Source organism: Lepidochelys olivacea (genome assembly GCF_965140295.1).
Source record: "Lepidochelys olivacea isolate rLepOli2 genome assembly, chromosome: 28".
Taxonomy (NCBI): Eukaryota; Metazoa; Chordata; order Testudines; family Cheloniidae; genus Lepidochelys; species Lepidochelys olivacea.
In genome coordinates this window covers 2,670,313-2,694,279 of record NC_140438.1, presented here as the reverse complement: position 1 = coordinate 2,694,279, position 23,967 = coordinate 2,670,313, and the positions used below count along the sequence as shown (strand labels likewise).

At 64.4% G+C, this 23,967-nt stretch overlaps 1 protein-coding gene across 11 annotated transcripts in view; it reads right to left on the bottom strand.

The window, feature by feature from the left end:
- The window catches only part of CHD3 (chromodomain helicase DNA binding protein 3), a 61,603-nt gene that overhangs the window by 5,311 nt on the left and 32,325 nt on the right, over positions 1-23,967 (bottom strand). For 9 of the 11 annotated variants that reach the window (XM_084616214.1, XM_084616218.1, XM_084616217.1 and 6 more), the window contains exons 10-33: positions 22,566-22,799; positions 21,856-22,059; positions 21,509-21,720; positions 20,689-20,820; positions 20,216-20,315; positions 18,108-18,299; positions 17,607-17,807; positions 14,921-15,058; positions 14,185-14,306; positions 13,418-13,591; positions 12,918-13,059; positions 12,017-12,148; positions 11,392-11,509; positions 10,807-10,931; positions 9,245-9,476; positions 8,488-8,654; positions 8,224-8,401; positions 4,959-5,024; positions 3,924-4,009; positions 3,075-3,208; positions 2,268-2,412; positions 1,547-1,712; positions 931-1,046; positions 220-397 (exon numbers count right to left, since the gene is read on the bottom strand). In XM_084616214.1, coding sequence (XP_084472340.1) covers positions 220-397; positions 931-1,046; positions 1,547-1,712; positions 2,268-2,412; positions 3,075-3,208; positions 3,924-4,009; positions 4,959-5,024; positions 8,224-8,401; positions 8,488-8,654; positions 9,245-9,476; positions 10,807-10,931; positions 11,392-11,509; positions 12,017-12,148; positions 12,918-13,059; positions 13,418-13,591; positions 14,185-14,306; positions 14,921-15,058; positions 17,607-17,807; positions 18,108-18,299; positions 20,216-20,315; positions 20,689-20,820; positions 21,509-21,720; positions 21,856-22,059; positions 22,566-22,799 — 3,694 coding nt within the window. The remainder of the gene's footprint in view (positions 1-219; positions 398-930; positions 1,047-1,546; positions 1,713-2,267; positions 2,413-3,074; positions 3,209-3,923; positions 4,010-4,958; positions 5,025-8,223; positions 8,402-8,487; positions 8,655-9,244; positions 9,477-10,806; positions 10,932-11,391; positions 11,510-12,016; positions 12,149-12,917; positions 13,060-13,417; positions 13,592-14,184; positions 14,307-14,920; positions 15,059-17,606; positions 17,808-18,107; positions 18,300-20,215; positions 20,316-20,688; positions 20,821-21,508; positions 21,721-21,855; positions 22,060-22,565; positions 22,800-23,967) is intronic. The other 2 variants (XM_084616219.1, XM_084616215.1) reach the window with 1 other exon arrangement.

Here is a 23,967-nt window from a genome sequence, read left to right as displayed (position 1 = left end):
AGCCACAATCAGCCAGGTGCTGGGACAAGTTCGGGACAGAGGCCCCGGGTTAGGACCCGTCTTGGCCACCTTTCCGTGCAAGTCCCAGCACCTTTCCCAGCCTCAGTTTCCCCATCTATCAGACAGGCAGAGTACTGGGTCTCCATCCGTCCCTATAGACACTCTCCATCCATCCACCCCATAGCCACTATATATCCTTCCCCATATAGGCCCACTGACCCCAATGAAGAGACCGGGCGTTACCCGACTTCTCCTTCTCGTCCTTGACCGAGGGCTCTGCCTCCGGCTCCTTCTCCCCCAGCCCCATGGGCTCGTCCTCGTCCGCTTTCTTGGCTGCCTCCGGCTCGCTCTTCTCCCCGGGGGAGGTGGTGGGCGTTGGATGCTCCAGAGCAGGCCCCTGAGGGGGAGAGGACACGGGTTCGAGGAGGCGGATGTGCAGGGGGAGCGGCCAAATCCCCAGGTCCCATGCCACATCCCAGGGGCCATCTCGCAGGAGGCAGCTGGCCTAACGCGGCCGTTTATCTGCCCCAGAACGAGGGGCAGGATTATCAGCCCCGCGCTGCACAGGTGGGGAAACTGAGTCTCAGAGGGAGGTACCGAGCCCAGCACCTCCCTGGGTTTTAGTCCCATCTCCAGCCACAGGGGAATTATCCCACGAAATCAGGGACCTGCCCGCTGGCCAAGGTCTTGGTGTCGCCCCCCTGCATGGAACAAGGGAAAACGTGCAAATCTCGAAAGTACCCGAGCCCGGTAGAGGCAAGGCACGGGCAGATGGGCAGCGGAGCGTGGAAATCAGCCCCGAGCAAGGCCCTGTGCCGTTGTTACCGAAGTTCAGCCCCAGACCCCTGCCTCAGTTTCCCTTTGGGTCTCTGGCTGGGCTGGGAAGTGCCTGGGTCTGCCCCGGCTGCCTGCCAGGCCCTGAGCGCCTACCTCCGTCTCCGTCCGCTCGCTGCTCTTCGGCTCCTTCTCCGGCTCCTTGCTCTCCGGCTCCTCCTTCTCGGCCAGCGGCCCCGTCCCGTCCCCGCGCTCGCTGGGGGCTGGCGTGGCTATGAGGAGACCGGCATCAACTGGGCAGTGCCAGCCTCCCGGGTGGGGCCAGGGGACCCTGCGGCGGGGAGAGGCCCCAGGCTCCTCCCCATCCCTCCTCTGTGATAGGATTAGGCCCCAGGCTCCTCCCCCTCCCTCCTCTGTGATAGGGTGAGGCCCCGGGCTCCTCCCCTTCCCACCTCCACGATAGGATGAGGCCCCAGGCTCCTTCTCCGTGATCGGGTGAGGCCCCCACTCCTCCCCTTCCCTCCTCTGCAATAGGATGAGGCCCCTGGCTCCTCCCCTTCCCTTCTTTGTGATAGGATGAGGCCCAGGCTCCTCCCCCTCCCTCTTCTGTGATAGGGTGAGGTCCCAGGCTCCTCCCCTGTGATAGGGTGAGGCCTCAGGCTCCTCCCTCCCCGCCGTGATAGGGTGAGGCCCCGCCCGTGTGGGTGAGATTCCCGGGCTGCGGCCCAGCGGGGCGGTACCGGGATCCGGCCCCCGTGGGGCCAGGCCCCACCTGGCTTGGAGGTGCAGGGCGTGTTGGTGCAGCTGGGCTCGGGGGTGGTGGTGGAGGTCTTGATGGTTGGCGAGGAGGCGCGGGACGACCGCTTGGAGTCGGCGCTGGGGTCGGGCATCAGCTCGGGCATGCTCCACCGCCCGTTGATGTGCTCGAATTCCTGCACCTGTGGGGTGAGTGGGGAGCAGACGGCACTGCGTCAGTCCCACCCCCCACCCTCCCCCACAACCCTAACCCAGACCCCTACCCCTGCCCAAGATCAGGCCCCTCCCACCATCATCCTAGAGAGTGCAATCAACTCGTCTGCCCCAAATGAAATCGGGGAGCCTGTCAGTGAGAAAAAAGCCCCTGCCTCAGAGAGCTCACAGTTTAAATAGACAAGAAGGGAAACTGAGGCACAGTGCTGGGTGGGGGGGCTGGCGGAAGGTCAGTGGCTATTCACTAGATCGTGCTGTCTTGGGCCTTTCCCACCCCCTGTGCAAGCTCCCCCCACCCCCACTCCAGGATCAGCTTCACTAGACGCAGCTCAGGCCTCCTCCCTGGAGGCTGCTCAGCTCACACCCCGGATCCTCTCCCGGCGTCTCCAGCGGCGGCTGCTCGCCGACGCTCCAGAGCTGTCGAGCTCCTTCCCGCAGGCCGGGGACGGACCGACAGACGCGCCTCCCACCCGCACTCCTCAGCCCAGGCCCCACCCCCCCGCAACCCCCCCTCGGCAACGCACCTTCTTCTTCACCAGCGACATGACACCGATGCGTGTCAGGACCTGCTGCCGGGACAGCCCCTCCCTGGGCACGCCGTCGGCAAAGGTCTCCGAGCCGTCTGCCCCGGGCTCGCACAGGTGCCTCATGAAGAGGGAGACGTAGGCCCTGCCGGGGGGGAGTGGAGAGACCAGGAGCTGAGAGCCACGAAGCCCACCCGCTTGGCAAGAACAGCCCCCCACATGAGCTGAAGGGGAATCCCCTCTGGCTGGCTGCTAGCAACATGCGGGGGCTAGGACACACGCCAGCGGGGGGCAGTGCCCCCATCCGGCGGGCCCACGGGACAGGGGAGCCCCAAAATCACCGGCGTCAGGATGCCAGCCGCGCCGCACGCTCTCCCCACTCTCTCGAACGCCCGCCAGCTGCCATCAGAACCAGCTTCTCATCCCGCCCTGCATCGGGGCGCCCCGCGGGGAGCCTGTGCGGCGGGCCGGCTCGGGGTGGGGGGCACAGCCACAGCTCAGGCATGTCCCCCCCGTTTGCCCCAGCACAGCCGCCCCCCAAGAGGGGGTGATCTCCGTCTGCGTGAGGGAGGGGGCAGCGCCTTCCCACGCCCACTCCAGGAAAGCAGACGGCTGGCCGCGCAATGGGGCACTCAGATGAGTAAGAACCGTCATCACGTGGCAAGGGGGCACGTGCAGCATCCGCGGACTGGGGGGGCCCTGCTTGCCCTCCCTCCCCGGGACCCAGAGAGGCTGGGGGAATTGCGGAGCAGGGTCTCCCCGGCCTGGCGAGCCCTCCCCAGGCCGGCACCCTGCGTCTACACCTACTTGAACTCCTTCTCTGTCTTGCCTCGCAGGTCCCGGACCAGCCACTGGGTGGTGAAGGCGTCCTGAGGGGGCATCCCCCAGCGCATGACGGCGTTCAGGAACGCCTTGCGCTGGCGTGTGTTGAACCCCAGCACCTGGCGGCAAAGGCGGGTGAGAGAGAGACCCCCAGCGCCCTCCCCGGGCAGCTCCCCGCCCTCTGCGGCCCCCCAGTGCCCTCCTGGGCAGCTCCCCACCCTCTGCGGGACCCCCAGCGCCCTCCTGGGCAGCTCCCCGCCCTCTGCGGGCCCCCAGCGCCCTCCCCGGGCAGCTCCCCGCCCTCTGCGGGCCCCCAGCGCCCTCCCCGGGCAGCTCCCCGCCCTCTGTGGTTCCCCCAGCACCCTCCCCGGGCAGCTCCCCGCCCTCTGCGGGCCCCCCAGCGCCCTCCCCGGGCAGCTCCCCGCCCGCTGCAGCTCCCCAGCGCCCTCCCCAGTCAGCTCCCCGCCCTCTGCGGGCCCCCCAGCGCCCTCCCGGGCAGCTCCCCGCCCTCTGCGGTTCCCCCAGTGCCCTCCCCGGGCAGCTCCCCGCCCTCTGCGGGCCCCCCAGCGCCCTCCCCGGGGCCCAAGTGTCCGCGGGGCCCTCTGCTGAGAGATGAGGCCCTGCTTAGCAGAGCCAGAGCTCACCTGCTCCCCCCTCCCAGAGCCGGGAGAGAACCCAGGAGTCCTGGCTCCCGGCCCCCGCTCCCCTCCCAAAGCCGGGGAGAGAACCCAGGAGTTCTGGCTCCAGCCCCCCTGCTCTAACCCACCAGCCCCCAGTCCGCTCCCGGAGCCAGGAGAAAACCCAGGTGTCCTGGCTCCCAGGACAGCATCTCACCTCGATGTTGCCCCCGACTCGGGCCAACAGTGGTGGCAAAGGTTTGTCTTTCTCATTGCGGAGCTGCCGTTTGGACTGGCGCCGTCCTGCGTGGGCGGAAGGAGACGCGATGAAGTGTCCCTGCCCGCCAAGCCAGAGGCCGGAGCCCCTGCCCCGGGGGCCGGGAACGGAGCCGGGGGCTTGGCGCACGGGCCGAGAGCCAAGCGCTGGCTGCACGGACCCCACCCCGTCCCCATCCCGAAGTTGGTTCCCATTATGCCAGGCATTGCACAGACCCAGCCCCTAAAGCCAGGGCCCCATGTGCCCCCCCGGACCTGGCCCCCCCCAGTCACACTAGGCACGAGATCTAGCGGTCAAAGTATACCTCCAATGCTGGGCCCGGAGCTTCCCGCCCGGCCTGGGCCGTGTTCAGACTGCGGCTGGGTCTGTCTACACTACAGCCAAGACACCGGCCGTATCCGGTAACGCCGACAGACCGTGCTCGTTAACCGCGTTTCCGAGCTCTTCCGCTAGAAAGAAGAGTGTCTTTTCCGCCCGCCTGATCACGTCCGCGCAAACGCTTTCCAAGCCCAAAAGATACAACCTTCCGGCTTGGCTCATCCCACGCCGGATGCTTTCGATTGGCCACGTTTGTTTGGTTTTCCCCCCCGCTGTTTGCCAGTGGGCAAAAAACCGAAATTTGCCCCGGTACCTTGGTGTGCAGGTCTAGCTCCTACTACTCTATCTGAATCAAAACGAAAGGACTTAGGCACGCTGATTTCATCAACGTCACCAGCTCTCCTTTCTTACATGCGAACTACATCCCGCGTAACATGGAGGAGCAGAGCAAGTTTCGACAAGCGGGAGACAACGGACGGGATCTCATTCTTTCGTACTTTTTTTTCCCCCTGCCACAAAAAATTGTCACGCCCGCAAAATTTCTGGGAATTTGACATTCCTAAGCAAGGCTTAAATGGGCCTAGCCCTGGGACAGGGTCTGATGTTTTCCCCCCCAACTGACACAGAGCGGTTGTACCCCCAAACCCGGGCCCTCACCTTCCGGCCTCTCGTCAAAGTCTTCGTCTTCCTCTTCCGATCCCACCGAGTACTCGGACTGATTGTCTGAAATAGCATCACGGCAGTTGGTAACCGGAAAAGGACTCCCTAGTTAGCCCCACTCCGGATCAAGGGTGGGGGGGCATGCGGGAATCCCAGCACAGATTCCTCCTTCTGATCCTCACTGCACCACGGCTCGCTAATTTGCCCCCCACATCACAGCATGGCTCTGGCTTAAAAATGAAGAAGCTGGCTCGTTCACATCCGAAGATACCCAGATGGCAGGGAGGGGGAATCGTAGACTGAGTGGCTCACGGCGCCGGGACGCGTCCTGACCCCCAACCCACATGAGTCATTTTCCCTTCTCTCCCAAAGTCGAAATTCCAAAAGTTCCCACGAGATGGGAATTCGAGAACTTTTTGTTTAGGACACATCAAAATGACCCTCCTGATGTGATGTTGAAACATTCGAAAGTATGATACAGATCTCGATCCATGTGAAATATTTCACACACACACACACACACACACCAAGTCTTGCATATTGAATATACTATAGAAAGTATTATAAAGAATATAAAATATTCACAACGGTATATGTTAAATGTAAAGTGTTATGGAAAATATTAACTTATATTTATATACTGATTATATTTAAAATGTTCTAGATAATATAAACTATTAAATATAAAAAACAAAGTATACTATAAAATATTATGTTTTATTTATTGTCATGATTTTCATTTTACTATAAATTATTTACTATTAAACTATACAGAAATTAAATAAAGAACTATTAAAATAGATAAATGTATACTTTAATAGTTCCTATCTGATTTCTTTATAATACTTTATAACTTTATAGTAAAATAGATAAATATATATTGAATAGTTAATATTATATTTAATGTATAATATAAAATTTTGATATAGATGTTAATAGTTAATACTTTGTATTATATTTAAAGTAGATATAAATATAAAATCTGTATCTATTGTAATAGTTAATACTCTGTATTATTTTTAAAGTATAATAGAAAATCTTAAATATAATGTATTAATCTAAATTACAAAAATATTTTAATAAAATAGAAAATTATATATATTTATTTTAATTGTATTTATAGTATATTTAAAGTATAACTGATAAGATTTTATTATACTTTAAATATACTATAAATATTAAATTTTAATTAAAATGTATATTTTAATAGTTAATATTTTATATTAGAGATCATATTTAAATATCAAGTATATAGAGAAAAACTTAACTGTTAATATATGGATAAAATTGAAAGTTGACTATTATCAACTATAATATATAAAGTATTATATAAATACAAAATATCATATATAAAAATAATATGAAAATTAAAAGTTTAAGTGTTTAAAAATTAAAAGTCAAAAGGAGCTATAAAGAGGGAATGAAGCTCAATGAGAAAGTCGAAATGACATGAACTGAGACCCCCTCCATGTTGATTCAAATCATTTTGAAATTTTCCCGTTGAAATCGACGCCTTTCCACGAGACATTTTGGTTTAAACAAAACAGTGTTTTCCGGGCAGAAAACTGCTACATTGACTGTTTTCTGATTGGTTCTCATTAAAGACCTGCACAGGGAGAGCCATGAACTGATAGGCCTGGAGAGGACAATCTGATGATCGGATCTGACCTCGGGTGTGTCACAGACCAATTACACCCAGGAATCCCTGCACCGGGCCCATATCTTGTGGGGGAGTGTGACGAAGTGGGACTGTTCTTAATATTTCCTCTGAATACTGTGGGGGTGCCTCAGTTTCCCCTAGGCAGTTCTTAAGTATCTAGGGGGTGGGATGGGGGTGTATGATCATTGCAGAGCCCTAGACGGCAAGTGTGTGCAGGGGTCTGGACACAGACAATGGCCGACACCCTGTTTCCTGGCCACGGATGGCCTGGGACCTTCCCCCCTGCAAGGTGAGAGCTAAAGTGTTGGAGAACAAAGGAACCAGGTGCCCTCCTGGCCCAGAAAGGAACAAAGCCCAGAGGAGGGGGGGCTGGAGAGAGTTTCAGTTGGGGGCTGGCTGGGACATGGAGTGAAGGGCAGACAGGGTTGTCTGGCTCACTGCCCCCCAAAATGGACCCAGCTGAGGGGTCCTGTTCTCTGCACCTACAAGCTCAGTTTTAGACCATGTTCCTGTCGTCTAATAAACCTTCTGTTTTACTGGCTGGCGGAGAGTCACGTCTGACTGCGGAGTTGGGGGGCAGGACCCTCTGGCTTCCCCAGGACCCCACATGGGTGGACTCGCTGTGGGAAGCGCACGGAGGGGCAGAGGATGCCGAATGCTCCGAGGTCAGACCCAGGAAGGTGGAAGCCGGGTGACCTGTGTGTCCTGCAGACAGGCTGCTCACAGAAAGGAGACTGCCCCAGAGTCCCGACTGGCTTTGTGGGGAGCAGTTCCAGAGCATCGCCCGGAGACTCCGTGACAGGGAGCTAGCGTGGATCTTACTGCGGATCCACCACCTGTGGGGGAAGCTGTTGCCCCTGGCGGTGAGAAATCTGCATCCTATCTCCAGGCTGCAGGTACCTGCCTCCAACCCCAGCCGCTCGACTTAACGCGCTCTATTTCCCTCTCCACGTGGAGATTACGTTACTTCTTCTCCATCTCGGCAGGCAGATTTCCATCCGCTTTGAGGGTCAGCAGCGATTTCAAGCAGGACGGGTTATTAATCTTGGTTATTAATCCTGTAGCTCTTAGCAGCAGCTCTCAAGGAGGTCGGAATTATGGGGAAACTGAGGCACAGGGCGGGGCCTTGCTCAAGGTCGGCCGCTGGCGAAGCCAGGAACAGAACCCTGGACGTCCCAGCCCAAAACTGTACCTCCTAGCGTACACCACATCCAGTTACACCCAGCACCTATTCTCCCGTCAATCCCGGAAACCAGAGCTCACTACTATTGTGGGTCTAGGGCGGAAGGCGTAACAAGGGTGAGGTGTGTTTGTCCCGAAAAGGACACCACCCCAATCCCCCCGGACCCCCATCTGCACCACACACTCGTTTTCTCCCCCACTCGCCCCAACGTCGCTGAGTGGGAATAACAGCCCCTCCCGCCGGGCGGATGCAAATTCCCCCTCTCAGCCGCGGGATACAGGAGAGGACCCATAACAGCAGCTCCGGCTGGCCCTGCCCTGTCTCCAGTCCTGCCCCACAGCCTCCTGCCAGCCCAGCTCTGCCCGTGCCCCTCGCTCCCGGCCCTGCCCGCCCAAGTGCAGGGACCGACGGGTGCTGACCTTGGTCCTCCTGCGCAGCATCGTTGTAGTTGACCTGTTTCCGGACCCGTTTGCCCTTCCCCAGGTTCCGGGCCAGGTCCTCCTGCTGCTGCTCGTAGTGATGGCGCAGGAGTTTCTCCCAGTAGTCGGGGTCCACGTTCTCCTCCTGCTTAATGATCTCCCGCTCGATCTCCTCGATCTGCCGAGGCAGGCCGGGGGTGAGGGGCTGGGCCGGGCCGGGCCGGGGCCCCCCCCGGCTCCAGCCCCGGGCTCCCCCCGACTCACCTTGTCCTCCTCCCGCACCACGTACTGCGCCACCTTGAAGGAGCTGAGATACTCGTTCATGTTCTGCACGTCAGCGTCGTCAGTGGCATCCTGGTTGCGGTCGAGCAGCCGGGCGATGGCCTCGTTGTCGTAGTGGATCACGCTGCTGTCCTCTTCCTTGTTCTCCCCTGGGGGGGGGGGCGCAGACCCACGTCAGGGCGGGGGCCCCTCAAGCCCCACCCGCGGCCCCCGCAGGGAGGCTGAAGCCAGGGGGCGAGTCTGGGGGCAACAAGGGCTGTGGGGCTCCCCTCCCCGCCCCGCCTCCCCCCACTGGGGGGTCCAGGCTCCGCGCCCCCTGGGATCGCAGGGCCCCCGTCCCTCAGCCTGGCTTCCTCCCCACCCCAATCAGTGCCCCCTACAGCCCAGGCTCCTCCAAGTCCTGCCTCCCTCCCGCCACCCAGCTGGCCCCCTCTGAGCTCCGCCCCACCAGCCCCTTCCCCACCCCCCACCGCCTCCGAGCCCCACACCCATCTCTTGCCCCACACAACCCAAGCCAGCCACCCCATCCTCTACTTCCTATCCCCCAACTCCCTCCCCAGCCACCCCATCCTCCGCCCCCTATCCCCCAACCTCCTCCCCAGGCAGCCCCACCCTTATCCCTCACCCCCCACACCAGCCATCCCCTACCCTACCCCTATACCCCCACACCCTCCCCAGCCATACCCTCCCCCGCCAAGCCCCACTCCTGTCCTCCCCACCCCGCCCAGCCGCCCCTCACCCTCGTTCTCATCCTTGAAGAGCTCCTCGGTGCCGAATTTCAGGATGTCGTCCAGCTCCTGCTTGGACATGCTGCCGGCCTTGGAGCCCAGCCCCGGGCGCACCACCAGGTGGGTCAGCATCATCTTCCTCTTGGCCACCTGCGTGATCCGCTCCTCCACCGAGGCCCGCGTCACGAACCGGTAGATCATCACCTTGTTGGCCTGGCCGATGCGGTGAGCCCGGCTGAAGGCCTGCGGGGCCGGACAGGTGGGCGTGGGGTGAGATGCAGGGGTGCCGGTCCGTCTCCCCGTCCGCCCGTCCCACCCGCCTGCCTCCCCGTCCACCCGCCTCCCCAGCTGCCAACCACCCGCCCGCCTCCCTATCCACCCACCCAACCCACACGCCCACCCATCTCCCGGTCTGCCTGACAATCATCCTCCTGACCCACCCACCTGCCTCCCTGTCCGCCGAGCATCCATCCATCAGCCCAACCCACCCGCCCGCTTCCCCAGCCGCCCAACCACCTGCCCGCCTCCCTATCCGCCCGCCCATCCATCCACCCACCCAACCCACCCGCCCGCCTCCCCATCCGCTCAATCGCCCATCCACCCAACCCACCCGCCCGCCTCCCCGTTCGCCCATCCGTCCATCGGCCTGCCTCCCCACCCTCCCATCTCCCCGTCCGCCCGACCCACCCACCCGCCCGCCTCCCCATCGGCCTGCCTCCCCGCCCAACTCACCCGCCCCCGCCACCTGCCCATCTCCCCGTCCATCCGACCCACCCACCCGCTTCCCCATCCGCCCAACCCACCCACCTGCCTCCCCGTTCGCCCATCCATCCATCAGCCTGCCTCCCCACCCTCCCATCTCCCCGTCCGCCTGACCCGCCTCCCCGTCCGTCCGACCCATCTGCCCATCCATCCGTCGGCCTGGCTCCCTGCCCACCTCCCCGTCTGCCCAACCCACCCATCTCCCGGTCTGCCTGACAACCATCCGCCTGACCCACCCACCTGCCTCCCTGTCCGCCCAACCATCCATCCATCCACCCGACCCACCCGCCCACCTCCCCGCCTACCCATCCCCCACCCCGACCCACCCGCCTGCCCATCCGTTCATCTGACCCACCCTCCCAGGGAAGCCGGCCTGTCCCTTCCATGCCTCCCTCCCTCCCCGTGACCTGGATCCACCCAACCCATCTCAGAGGCAAAGATCTACCTACCCCGTCCTCCGGGGCAACTCTCTGCCTGAGTCCATCCACCCGAGACACGGAGTCCCCTCTGGCTCTATCTCACCACCCACCCTGCCCCAGGGGCACCTCTCTGGCCAGCCAACTGTTTCCCAGATTCCCCTTCACGGCGCCCCCCAAGAGAAGGGCCTCTCCCCTGACGGGGGTAAAGTGGCGAGGTTCCATGGATGGTCACAGAGCTATTCCGGAGCCAGAGATGCAACCTGGGGCTCAGGAAGAAGGAGCCAGGTGGGTCCTCCGGGCCTGGGTCTCCTTGGCAGCCATCCTGGGCAAGGGGAATCCTCGCCTGCCCCCCAGCTGCCCGCCCTGGGGGCGTGGCGCCGCGGGGAACTCACCTGAATGTCGTTGTGGGGGTTCCAGTCCGAATCGAAGATGACCACCGTGTCTGCGGTGGCCAGGTTGATGCCCAAACCCCCGGCCCGGGTCGAGAGCAGGAAGCAGAACTGCTGGGCCCCGGGAGCTGGGGGAGAGATAGCACGGGTCACCCGGGGGAAATCCCAGCCTCCCCGCATGGGCAAGAACCCGCCCCCATCTGGAACCATCAAAGCTCTTGCTGTCTGGGACCATGACCCTGGGCACTGGTGGGACTGGGGCAGAGGGGGCCAGGTTGGAATCTCCTCCCTGACGAGAGCAGGACGCTAACGAACCAAACTGGCCGCAGCTGCCAAGGCAAGTCTCTGCAACAGCTGACTTCCCCCAACTCGCCACAGGGGGGCTCTCGCTGGCCCGGGCCCGGGCTGCGGGGATCATGGGGCCCAGGCCGGAGGTGTCAACTCGCAACGTCACTGTCACTCGGCACCACCTCCCTGGGCAGCACCTGGCGCGATGGGCCCCCGATCTTGGTCAGGGGGGTCTGGGCACGGCACGGCGCGACGAGGCCCCAATCTCAGTCAGGGGGGTCTGGGCAGGAGGATTCGTACCGTTGAATCTGTCAATGGCTTCCTGCCGCAACGTCCCAGTGATCCCACCGTCGATCCGCTCGTACTTGTAGCCTTCGTAGTCCAGGAAATCCTCCAGCAGGTCCAGCATTTTCGTCATCTGAACATTCAGGGGAGATGAGGGTGGTCAATGCTGGGCTCCGAAAACAGGGATCCCTTGCCGGGCACTGAGATGCAGCCACCTCTGGGGCGGGGCGGCTAGTTACCCAGGGACCCCTCACCCGGCGCTGAGATGCGGCCACCTCTGGGGCAGGGCAATTGGTTACTCAGGGACCCCTCGCCCGGGGCTGAGATGCAGCCACCTCTGGGGCAGGGCAGCCCCTATTTAACCACCCCTGGCTGTGCAGGAGTTTCAGACGGGACACGAGGGAGGCTGCTGTATCCGTCTGAGAGGGGATCCATCGGGCAGGATGGAATTGCCCAGGGCCGGAACGCCCCAGGACGCCTGGGTTTGCGCCCTCCGAAGCCTGGTGCGGGGTGGTTAATGACCCCGAGGCATTTGGGCATCAGAGGAAAGACACCACGTACGTGTCACCCGCACGAGGCTGCGAATTAACACACAGGCCCCGGCCGACGCCACCCGCGCCGGTCCCTCGGCCCGCCTCACCTGAGAGAAGATCAGCACCCGATGGCCCTGCTCCTTCAGCTTCCGCAGCATCTTCTGTAACAGCATCAGCTTGCCGGAGGATTTGATGAGGGCGCCGCCCTCATAGGCACCGCTGGGCAGCTTGGGGGATTCCTGGCGAGGCCAAGATGGCAGCTGTTCAGCTCCGAAAACGCCCCCGTCATGCCCAGGCAGGGCCGGGGCTGATTCCGGGCACTGCTAAGGGGAGATCTTAGGGACAGATCCCAGCGGAGGGCGGGTAATGGGACGGCGCCCAGCCCCAAATCCTCAGCCACCCCGCCGGAAACCCCACAGCTTTCCTCCCCACGGCGGCTAACGCCTTACGCTACTCGACGGTGATTCTCCGCGTCCCTCTCCCAGCCCCGACAACTCGTCTCCGTCGCCCCCAATGAAAGATTTTCCCTCCCCCACCACGTTGGTTTTTAAATCAAATTCACTCGTTTTCTGCCCCCCTGCCCCCAGGCTGCTCCCGCTAATCTTCCCGTCGTTCAATCCTGTAAAATCCTTTCCAACGTTTTAAAAAAATGTTTCCATTTTGATACGTTTCTTTCAAAGGATTCTTTCCGGACCAAAATCGATGCGAAGTCGTAGAATGCATCCATGGGGCCTAATCTGCATATAAAGCTCCACCCAGCTTCATTGACTCCGCCTCCTGGGTCCAAGCCCTTGCCTTCCGGGATGAACCATGGTCTGCCTGACACCCCCACACACACGCCTTGGACGGGCAGGATGTATCAACGCGCCCACACCCTCTGGGGTACACCGGGGTCTCCCCAGACTCCTCTGCTCCCCCGGGACAGGTGGGACGTTACCAATGGGCCCACATGCTCCGGGGTACACCAGGGTCTCCCCAGACTCCTCCCCAGCGACGGGCGGGACGTACCATCGCAGCCACAGGAAAGAGGTAGGGGTGGTTACAGCACTTCTTGAGGTCCATCATGATGTTGAGCAAGGAGACCTGGTTGCCGCCTCCCCGGGAGTTCAGGGCCTCGAAGTTGCGGGTCAGGATGTATTTGTAGTATTTCCTGAGCAGGGAGCGGGAGGGAGGGTGAGGCTGGGCCCTGCCACTGCCCCGGAGCCTGCTCCCCAGCAGTGTGGAAGGGCAGAGAGTCCTGGCTCCCAGCCCCCCTGCTCTGACCACTAGACCGCTCCCAGAGCCGGGGAGAGAACCCAGGAGTCCGGGCTCCCAGCCCCGGCCCCTGCTCTCACCACGTACCCCAACACACTCACACAGTGCCAGGCAGGGAACGGCTCTCCAATCCCATCCACACCACATCCTATGCCCCTATCTCCGATGCCCGCCACTGAGCCCCCCGCCCCACTCCCTGCCCCACCGCGCCCCCCGAGCGCCGCCCTAACCCTCCCCCAGACAGAGGCGGTTACTTCTGCATGGGGCTCAGCTCCACACGCACGATCAGCTCCGTCTTGGCCGGCATGTTCTTGAAGACGTCGGCCTTGAGGCGCCGCAGCATGTGAGGGCCGAGCAGGTCGTGCAGCTTCTTGATCTGGTCCTCCTTGGAGATGTCGGCAAACTCCTCCAGGAAGCCCTCCAGGTTACTGCGGGGACAGGCGGACGGGGCCGGGTTAGCCTGGGCCCCCCGCCCCGGCAGCATTGCCAGCCTCCCTGGCCGGGCCCGGGCCAACCTCCCGGCATGCAGCACCGCCCCATGCCAAGCCCCGCCAGCCCCCGCCCTGCAGCATGGCACCCCTCTGGTGTCCCCAGCCCTATCCTGCTTCACTAGGGGGATTGGACCCAAGGGGCCTGGGGTCTCACATCCCCAGCAGAGCACGCCACCGACCCTTGCTGCGCTGCCACGGGTGTGAGCTCCCATACTCCTAGGGGTCATGAGGCGTGACTTTCCTACACCCCCCCACGCCAAACCAAGCCAACCAAGGTGGGGTGATGCCCAGGCAAGGTGGAGGCAAATCGGGGTGGGAGGGGTCTTCTTGAAGGTGAGGGGCACAGGGTGCATGTGCCAGGAAGGAGGGTGGAGTGAAATTCCCAGCACGAGCCCGTGTCCCAGCTCCCTTAAGGGCCCCAGGGGGTCAGGGAGGGGGATCTCCCAGCACGAAGCCATGTCCTGGCTCCCTGCGGCGCCCCAGGGGGTCAGGGCAGGGGTCTCGTGTGGGGCAGCGGGGGGCTGACGTACTTGAAGCGCTCCGGCGTGAGGAAGTTGAGCAGGTGGAAGAGCTCCTCCAGGTTGTTCTGCAGCGGCGTCCCCGTCAGCAGCAGCTTGTGGTCAATCTTGTAACCGTTCAGCACCCTGAAGAACTGGGAGGGGCGCGGGGGGTGTCAGAGGCTTGCAGCCCCCACCCCACTCCTCCAGACACCAGTGGGGGCAGCCCAAGGGTGCTGTGCAGGGAGCTCAGAGAGCTTGGCAAGCCAGCAGAGAAAGAGCTGAAGCCCCCAGCTCCCACTGCCCTCCTAGAGCCAGGGAGAGAACCCAGGAGTCCTGGCTTCCAGCCCCCCTGCTCTAACCACCAGCCCCCACTCCCCTCCCAGAGCCAGGGAGAGAACCCAGGAGTCCTGGCTCCTAGCACCCCCCGCTCTAAGCACCAGCCCCCACTCCCCTCCCAGAGCCAGGGAGAGAACCCAGGAGTCCTGGCTCCCAGCCCCCTGCTCTGACCCACCAGCCCCTGCTCCCCTCCGGCACCTGGGGAGAGAACCCAGGAGTCCTGGCTCCTAGCATCCCCTGCTCTAAGCACCAGCCCCCACTCCCCTCCTAGAGCCAGGGAGAGAACCCAGGAGTCCTGGCTCCCAGCCCCCCCTGCTCTAAGCACCAGCCCCCACTGCCCTCCCAGAGCCAGGGAGAGAACCCAGGAGTCCTGGTTCCCAGCCCCCCTGCTCTAGCCCCCCAGCCCCCACTCCCCGCTCCATGCCGGTACCTTGGACTGGTTGTTCTTCAGCCGATGAGCCTCGTCCACCACCAGGCAGGCCCAGCGGATGGAGCCCAGCGCCGCCTGGTCAATGGTGACCAGCTCGTAGGACGTGAGCAGCACGTGGAACTTCACCTGAGCTTCCCTCTGCAGGGAAAGGCCGGGCCGGGTGAGTGGGTGGAGCAGCAGCCGGGCCGGGACCCCCACCGGGGATGAGCCCTGGCGGCTAATGAGCCGGGGACCCCGAGCCACGGGCAGCCCCATCAGTGATCCCCAGCCCCGCTCACACCCTGCGCCTCCCCAGCCCAGCCTCAGGGCCCTGCAAGCCCCGAGCACGGTGAGCCGCGCTTCCCGCCCGGAGACACAGGCACAGGAAGGTGACAGGAGCTGACAATAGAACCCAGGAGTCCTGGCTCCCAACCACCACCCTGCTCTAACCACCAGCCCCCACTCCCCTCCCAGAGCCGGGAGAGAACCCAGGAGTCCTGGCTCCCAGCCCCCCCTGCTCTAACCACCAGCCCCCACTCCCCTCCCAGAGCCGGGAGAGAACCCAGGAGTCCTGGCTCCCAGCCCCCCCTGCTCTAACCACCAGCCCCCACTCCCCTCCCAGAACCGAGAGAGAACCCAGGAGTCCTGGCTCCCAACCACTACCCTGCTCTAACCAGTAGACCCCACTCCCCTCCCAGAGCTGGGAGAGAACCCAGGAGTCCTGGCTCCCAGCATCCCTGCTCTAAGCACCAGACCCCCACTCCCCTCCCAGAGCCGGGAGAGAACCCAGGAGTCCTGGCTCCCAGCCCCCCCTGCTCTAACCAGTAGACCCCACTCCCCTCCCAGAGCTGGGAGAGAACCCAGGAGTCCTGGCTCCCAGCATCCCTGCTCTAACCACCAGACCCCCACTCCCCTCCCAGAGCCGGGAGAGAACCCAGGAGTCCGGACTCCCAGCCCCCCCTGCTCTAACCACCAGCCCCCACTCCCCTCCCAGAGCCGGGAGAGAACCCAGGAGTCCTGGCTCCCAGCCCCCCCTGCTCTAACCACCAGCCCCCACTCCCCTCCCAGAGCCGGGAGAGAACCCAGGAGTCCTGGCTCCCAGCCCCCCCTGCTCTAACCACCAGCCCCCACTCCCCTCCCAGAACCGAGAGAGAACCCAGGAGTCCTGGCTCCCAACCACTACCCTGCTCTAACCAGTAGACCCCACTCCCCTCCCAGAGCTGGGAGAGAACCCAGGAGTCCTGGCTCCCAGCATCCCTGCTCTAAGCACCAGACCCCCACTCCCCTCCCAGAGCCGGGAGAGAACCCAGGAGTCCTGGCTCCCAGCCCCCCCTGCTCTAACCAGTAGACCCCACTCCCCTCCCAGAGCTGGGAGAGAACCCAGGAGTCCTGGCTCCCAGCATCCCTGCTCTAACCACCAGACCCCCACTCCCCTCCCAGAGCCGGGAGAGAACCCAGGAGTCCGGACTCCCAGCACTCCTGCTCTAACCACCAGCCCCCACTCCCCTCCCAGAGCCGGGAGAGAACCCAGGAGTCCTGGCTCCCAGCATCCCTGCTCTAAGCACCAGACCCCCACTCCCCTCCCAGAGCCGGGAGAGAACCCAGGAGTCCTGGCTCCCAGCCCCCCCTGCTCTAACCAGTAGACCCCACTCCCCTCCCAGAGCTGGGAGAGAACCCAGGAGTCCTGGCTCCCAGCATCCCTGCTCTAACCACCAGACCCCCACTCCCCTCCCAGAGCCGGGAGAGAACCCAGGAGTCCGGACTCCCAGCACTCCTGCTCTAACCACCAGCCCCCACTCCCCTCCCAGAGCCGGGAGAGAACCCAGGAGTCCTGGCTCCCAGCCCCCCCTGCTCTAACCAGTAGACCCCACTCCCCTCCCAGAGCTGGGAGAGAACCCAGGAGTCCTGGCTCCCAGCATCCCTGCTCTAACCACCAGACCCCCACTCCCCTCCCAGAGCCGGGAGAGAACCCAGGAGTCCGGACTCCCAGCACTCCTGCTCTAACCACCAGCCCCCACTCCCCTCCCAGAGCCGGGAGAGAACCCAGGAGTCCGGACTCCCAGCACTCCTGCTCTAACCACCAGCCCCCACTCCCCTCCCAGAGCCGGGAGAGAACCCAGGAGTCCTGGCTCCCAGCCCCCCCTGCTCTAACCACCAGCCCCCACTCCCCTCCCAGAACCGAGAGAGAACCCAGGAGTCCTGGCTCCCAACCACTACCCTGCTCTAACCAGTAGACCCCACTCCCCTCCCAGAGCTGGGAGAGAACCCAGGAGTCCTGGCTCCCAGCATCCCTGCTCTAAGCACCAGACCCCCACTCCCCTCCCAGAGCCGGGAGAGAACCCAGGAGTCCTGGCTCCCAGCCCCCCCTGCTCTAACCAGTAGACCCCACTCCCCTCCCAGAGCTGGGAGAGAACCCAGGAGTCCTGGCTCCCAGCATCCCTGCTCTAACCACCAGACCCCCACTCCCCTCCCAGAGCCGGGAGAGAACCCAGGAGTCCGGACTCCCAGCACTCCTGCTCTAACCACCAGCCCCCACTCCCCTCCCAGAGCCGGGAGAGAACCCAGGAGTCCTGGCTCCCAGCCCCCCCTGCTCTAACCACCAGCCCCCACTCCCCTCCCAGAGCCGGGGAGAGAACCCAGGAGTCCTGGCTCCCCTGCCCAATGAGAATAACCAGGCACACGCAGCTCAGGGCGGGGGGGTCCTCACCTTCATCTTGAAAGCCTTCTTCCCGCCCTTCATGGCGTTGTCCTCGAAGGAGAACTCGTTCTCGCGGATGATGGAGCGGCTGTCCTTGTCGCCCGTGTAGGTCACCACGTAGAACTTGGGCGCCCACATCTGGAACTCCCGCTCCCAGTTGATGATGGTGGAGAGCGGGGCGCTGACCAGGAAGGGGCCTTTGGTGTGACCCTGGGCAGAGAGAGACACCCAGGGGGTTAGGGGGCAGAGAAAAGAGTGGCTTTTACAGGGGCGCCGAGATGCGGCCACCTCTGGGGCGGGGTGGCCGGTGACCCAGGGACCCCTCGCCCGGCGCCGAGATGCAGCCAGCTCTGGGGCGGGGCGGCCGGTGACCCAGGGACCCCTCGCCCGGCGCCGAGATGCGGCCACCTCTGGGATGGGGCGGCTGCTGACACAGGGACCCCTCACCCGGCGCCGAGATGCGGCCACCTCTGGGGTGGGGCGGCTGGCTCTTTCCCCCGGCGACGTTACCTCCTTGTAGAGGGAGTAGAGGAAGACGATGGTCTGGATGGTCTTGCCCAGGCCCATCTCGTCGGCCAGGATGGTGTCGGTGCCCTGGGCCCAGGAGAAGCGCAGCCAGTTGAGTCCCTCCAGCTGGTACATGTGCAGGGTCCCGCCCGTGGAGGTGATGAACCGCGGCTGGGTCTCGTACTTCACCGTGGGCTGAAGGGCAAGAGAGGGAGCCGGTGATTGGGGGGGGATGTCTCGCTACCGACCTCCCGCGGCTGGCTCCGGGAACAGCAAGGGACCGCCCCGAGCAGAGCTGGGAGCCTGCTGCCTTCAGAGTGAGCCACGGGACTCAGGAGTCCTGGCTCCCAGCCCCCCCTGCTCTAATCCACCAACCCCCACTCGCCTCCCAGAGCCGGGGAGAGAACCCAGGAGTCCTGGCTCCCAGCCCGCTTGCTCTAAGCACTGGCTCCCACTCTCCTCCCAGAGCAGGGGAGAGAACCCAGGAGTCCTGGCTCCCAGCCCCCCCTGCTCTAATCCACCAACCCCCACTCCCCTCCCAGAGCCGGGGAGAGAACCCAGGAGTCCTGGCTCCCAGCCCGCTTGCTCTAAGCACTAGCCCCCCACTCTCCTCCCAGAGCCAGGGAGAGAACCCAGGAGTCCTGGTTCCCAGCCCCCCTGCTCTATGCACTAGCCCCCACTCGCCTCCCAGAGCTGGGGAGAGAACCCAGGAGTCCTGGCTCCCAGCCCCCCTACTCTAAGCACTGGCTCCCACTCTCCTCCCAGAGCAGGGGAGAGAACCCAGGAGTCCTGGCTCTCAGCCCCCCATCTGCTCTAACCCACCAGTCCCTGCTCCCCTCCCAGAGCCGGGGAGAGAACCCAGGAGTCCTGGCTCCCAGCCCCCGACCCTGCATATATCCCACAGGGGTTGCTGCTCAGTTGCACACACAAAACCACAAAAAAATCACAACTCCCAAATCACACAACCTGCCCCATCCGCAGACCAAACTCACGCCAGCTCCCCAACCCTGAGCATGCAACCGACACACACACCTGCCAAGCCGAGATCCCACAACGACCCAGGCCCCAAGTCACAGGCAACACCCACAAAAATCACAACCCCGCCCCTCCACACGCAAACGTCCCCAATCGCACACAACTGCTCCCCTGATCTGGTGTCCCCAACACACAGCCACACCAATCTAACACACTCACACAAGTATCACGCAGGCTTGTGCGTGGGCACACGTAGCCACAGACAACCATCACACACAGTCAGAACCCCGCACGCTATCATGCCGCAAACCCCGAGATCGGACACACTCAAGCAGGAAGGCGCACACAACCACAACAGATCCACACAACCACAACCCCCGGCGGCAGCCACCCTCACTGAAACACACGCAGCCAGGGCCAATCACATACGTACAGGTGGGCACGGACAGAAATCCACCCCGGCACAACCCCACTAACGACAACCCCACACCCTGCCAACCAGTCACACACAGTCACAACCCCACGCCGCAACTGCTGGCGTCTACAGGCAGACACGCACAAAGACACCAAAATCCACCCCACCACACCCACAGCAAACCAGGCTCAAATGCGGGAACAAACAGACGTGCGACAGGGCGGGCCCACCCCATGGATCACGCACTCACAACGCTCCAAAGCACCCACACACACACAGCAAACCAGCCAGCCACAATCACAACCCCACGCCGCCACCACATGAATTAGTGCACGCACAGGCGGGTGGACACAGAAATCACAAATCACAACCCCCAGGCCCAGCGATTCAGAGCTCTCTCATAGACACACACACAAAGTCAGTGACCCACCATCCCACACACAAATCTACACACACAAACACACACGGAGTCAGTTACCCACCGTCCCCCCCACACACACTCCTATCACCGAGCCCCATCCAGTTCTCCACCGGCAGGAGCGCCGGGAGGCCGAGTGGCTCTCCATCTCAGCCCTTTCCCCCGGGGGGGAAGCCAAGGGGGCCACGCCCCGGGGCTCCCCGGCCGGCCCCCCATGACGCTGCTCTGCCACCCCAGCTCCCGGGCGCCTCCAGCATCCGGCTCCCCCTCCCTGAAACCGCTGCCCTGGGGACACACACTCACGTCGTTGGTGGGGGAGTTCGGGGGGCCCTCGGCCGGCATCTCTTTCTTCTTCTTCTTGTACTTCCGGGGCTGGGCCGGGTCCTCGCCCATGATCAGCTCCCTGGGCGGGTGAGAGCAGGATTAGGAACCGATCCGGCAGTGCAGGCGGCGAGGTAACCGGGGCGAGGTAACCGGCGGCGAACGGGACAGACCGCGGGGGGGGCCCCGGCAGCCCCCGCCACAGCAGGGAATGGACGAGGCGAGCCGCCCCTGGCTGGGAAACGCCCCCCAGTCCCCTCGCCCCGTAAACGGATCAAGCGCAGTCCCGAAGCCGGTTCGGTTTTTTTGTTCCCGAGCTTCGCGCCGCCGAAAATCCTTCGCCTTGTTTCAAGCCGAAACCCGGGGCCGGCCGGTTTCCAGCCACCCCCTTCTTGGGGCCTCGGGGCTCAGGATTTCCTCCCCGCGCCCCCCTCCGGCGCCGCCCCCGCGGGTACCTGTGCCTCCAGTAGGCATGCTTGTGGAAGTCGAAGTCGGGGATGGCCAGCTCGTCCTCCTCCCACGTGGACTGGTCGTAGGGCAGGTCGCGCCACTTCACCAGGTAGTGGTAGTTCCCCTTCTTGTCGATGCTGCCCGGGGAGGGAGCCGGTGAGGGACACCCAGATGTGGAGACCCCCAGGGCCCCGGGGCAGAGTGGGGGGCGGACGGGGACACCCCCAGGGCCCCGGGGCAGAGCGGGGGACGGACGTGGGCACACCCAGGGCCCCGGGGCAGTGCCGGGGGGCGGACGGGGACACCCCCAGGGCCCCGGGGCAGAGCGGGGGGCGGACGTGGGCACACCCAGGGCCCCGGGGCAGTGCCGGGGGGCGGACGGGGACACCCCCAGGGCCCCGGGGCAGTGAGGGGGGGCGGACTGGGACACCCCCAGGGCCCCGGGGCAGAGCGGGGGGCGGACGGGGACACCCCCAGGGCCCCGGGGCAGAGCGGGGGGCGGACGGGGACACCCCCAGGGCCCCGGGGCAGTGCCGGGGGGCGGATGGGGACACCCCCAGGGCCCCGGGGCAGTGAGGGGGGGCGGACTGGGACACCCCCAGGGCCCCGGGGCAGAGCGGGGGGCGGACGGGGACACCCCCAGGGCAGTGAGGGGGGGCGGGGGGGGACACCCCCAGGGCCCCGGGGCAGAGCAGGGGGCGACACCCCCAGGGCAGTGTGTGGGGGCGGGCATGGGCACCCCCAGGGCCCTGAGGCAGCACAGGGGGCACCCCCAGGGCCCCGGGGCAGCGCGGGGGGCACCCCCAGGGCCTCGCCCCGGCCCACCTGTGGTTGATGATGCGGTGGATGGCCATCCACTCGGGCTTGATGCCGTAGCGGTAGAAGCGCTCCTCCATCTGGGCGTAGAGCGGGTCTTTGCTCTTCCGCTTCTCGCTCTTGCCGTCGTCCTCGCCGGAGCCGTAGTCCAGCGGGGGCGGCTCGTCCATGTCATTCTTCCGCTGGTAGTTGCGATACATCACCAGGTGGAAGATCTCCAGCTGGGCGCCCGGCGGGCCGGGGAGGGAAGAGGAAAGGGGGGGTGAGGCGCTTGGGTATGCCAGGCTCTGCGCAGACCCCCAGGCACCCCCCCAGCCCACACACGCCCCCCCCCCCCGCCCGCCCCGGAGATCTACCTGCAGTTCCTTGGCCCAGGAGCAGTGCCAGTAGGACTGGCCGACCCACTTGACGAAGAACTCCCGCTCCGAGCGCCCCTGCAGCGGCTTGGGCGAGGGCTCGTCCGGGTCGGCGTCGGGCGGCCGGGGCACCAGCACGGGCGGGGGCGGCTCCCCCCAGCGCCAGTGCAGGATCTTCTGCACCCGGCCCTTCAGCACGGGGCACTGCGGAGGGGACGGAGGGGGAGTCAGGCACGCCGCGCTCCCCCACCCGGGCACCGGGTCCCGCTCGGATTCAGCGCCGGCTCCCCCCGGTCCCCGCAGGGTCTGCTGCCCCCTTGCGCTCTGGGCAGGACTCCACTTCCTGTCCTAAAAGGGCCCTGTTAGGTTTGGTCATCCTCTCTCAGAACAGCTGATGCGCCCCGCCCCAGAGGTGGCCGCATCTCAACACTGAGCAAGGGGTCCCTGGGTAACCAGCCGCCCCACCCCAGAGGTGGCTGCATCTCAACGCTGAGCAAGGGGTCCCTGGACAACCAGCCGCCCTGCCCCAGAGGCGGCCGCATCTCTGCTCAATTTTTGCAGCTCTCCCCATGCCCATGAACTCCACGTCTCTCTGGGATCCCACGGGATGCTGCACAATGCAGAGATCTCCACGCCGAGAGGCGGAGCTGAGCCTGGGGCACCAGACGGTGCAGGAGGGGGCCTGGCTCTCGTCCGCCTGGGCGCCCTACCGTGCAGCGGGGGCAGAGCCATTCGCCGTTGGGGATCTCGGGCAGCGGCGGGTTGAGGCAGTGGATGTGGTAGGAGGAGATACAGGCATCACAGCACAGCAGCTCCCCGCCGTCCTTGCAGACCCGGCAGTACTCCATGTGGTCGTCCTCCTCCTCCTTCTCGCCTTCCTCCTCCAGCTCCTCCTCGTACTCCTCGTCTTCCTCCTTGGCTTCCCACTGCACCCCCTCCTTCTCCTGCGGGAGGAGCGAGGCAGCCGGTCAGACGGGGGCGGGTGCCAAGCGGGACGCACGCGCCCAGAGACCGGACGCCAGGCGCGGGACAGGCCCCCGGCGGGAGGCACGCGCCCAGAGACCGGACGCCAGGCGCGGGACAGGCCCCCGGCGGGACGCACGTGCCCAGAGACCCGACGCCAGGCGCGGGACAGGCCCCCGGCGGGACGCACGGGCCCAGAGACCCGACGCCAGGCGCGGGACAGGCCCCCGGCGGGACGCACGGGCCCAGAGACCCGACGCCAGGCGCGGGACAGGCCCCCGGCGGGACGCACGGGCCCAGAGACCCGACGCCAGGCGCGGGACAGGCCCCCGGCGGGACGCACGGGCCCAGAGACCCGACGCCAGGCGCGGGACAGGCCCCCGGCGGGACGCACGCGCCCAGAGACCCGACGCCAGGCGCGGGACAGGCCCCCGGCGGGACGCACGCGCCCAGACACCCGACGCCAGGCGCGGGACAGGCCCCCGGCGGGACGCACGCGCCCACCAGAGACCCGACGCCAGGCGCGGGACAGGCCCCCGGCGGGACGCACGCGCCCAGAGACCCGACGCCAGGGGCGGGACAGGCCCCCGGCGGGACGCACACGCCCAGAGACCCGACGCCAGGCGCGGGACAGGCCCCCGGCGGGACGCACGCGGCCAGAGACCCGACGCCAGGCGCGGGACAGGCCCCCGGCGGGACGCACGCGCCCACCAGAGACCCGACGCCAGGCGCGGGACAGGCCCCCGGCGGGACGCACGCGCCCAGAGACCCGACGCCAGGTGCGGGACAGGCCCCCGGCGGGATGCACGCGCCCACCAGAGACCCGACGCCAGGGGCGGGACAGGCCCCCGGCGGGACGCACGCGCCCACCAGAGACCCGACGCCAGGCGCGGGACAGGCCCCCGGCGGGACGCACGCGCCCAGAGACCCGACGCCAGGCGCGGGACAGGCCCCCGGCGGGACGCACGCGCCCACCAGAGACCCGATGCCAGGCGCGGGACAGGCCCCCAGCGGGACGCACGCGCCCAGTGATCCGACGCCTGGCGCGGGACAGGTCCCCGGCGGGACGCGCGCGGCCAGAGACCCGACCCCAGGCGCGGGACAGGCCCCCGGCGGGACGCGCGCGGCCAGAGACCCGACCCCAGGCGC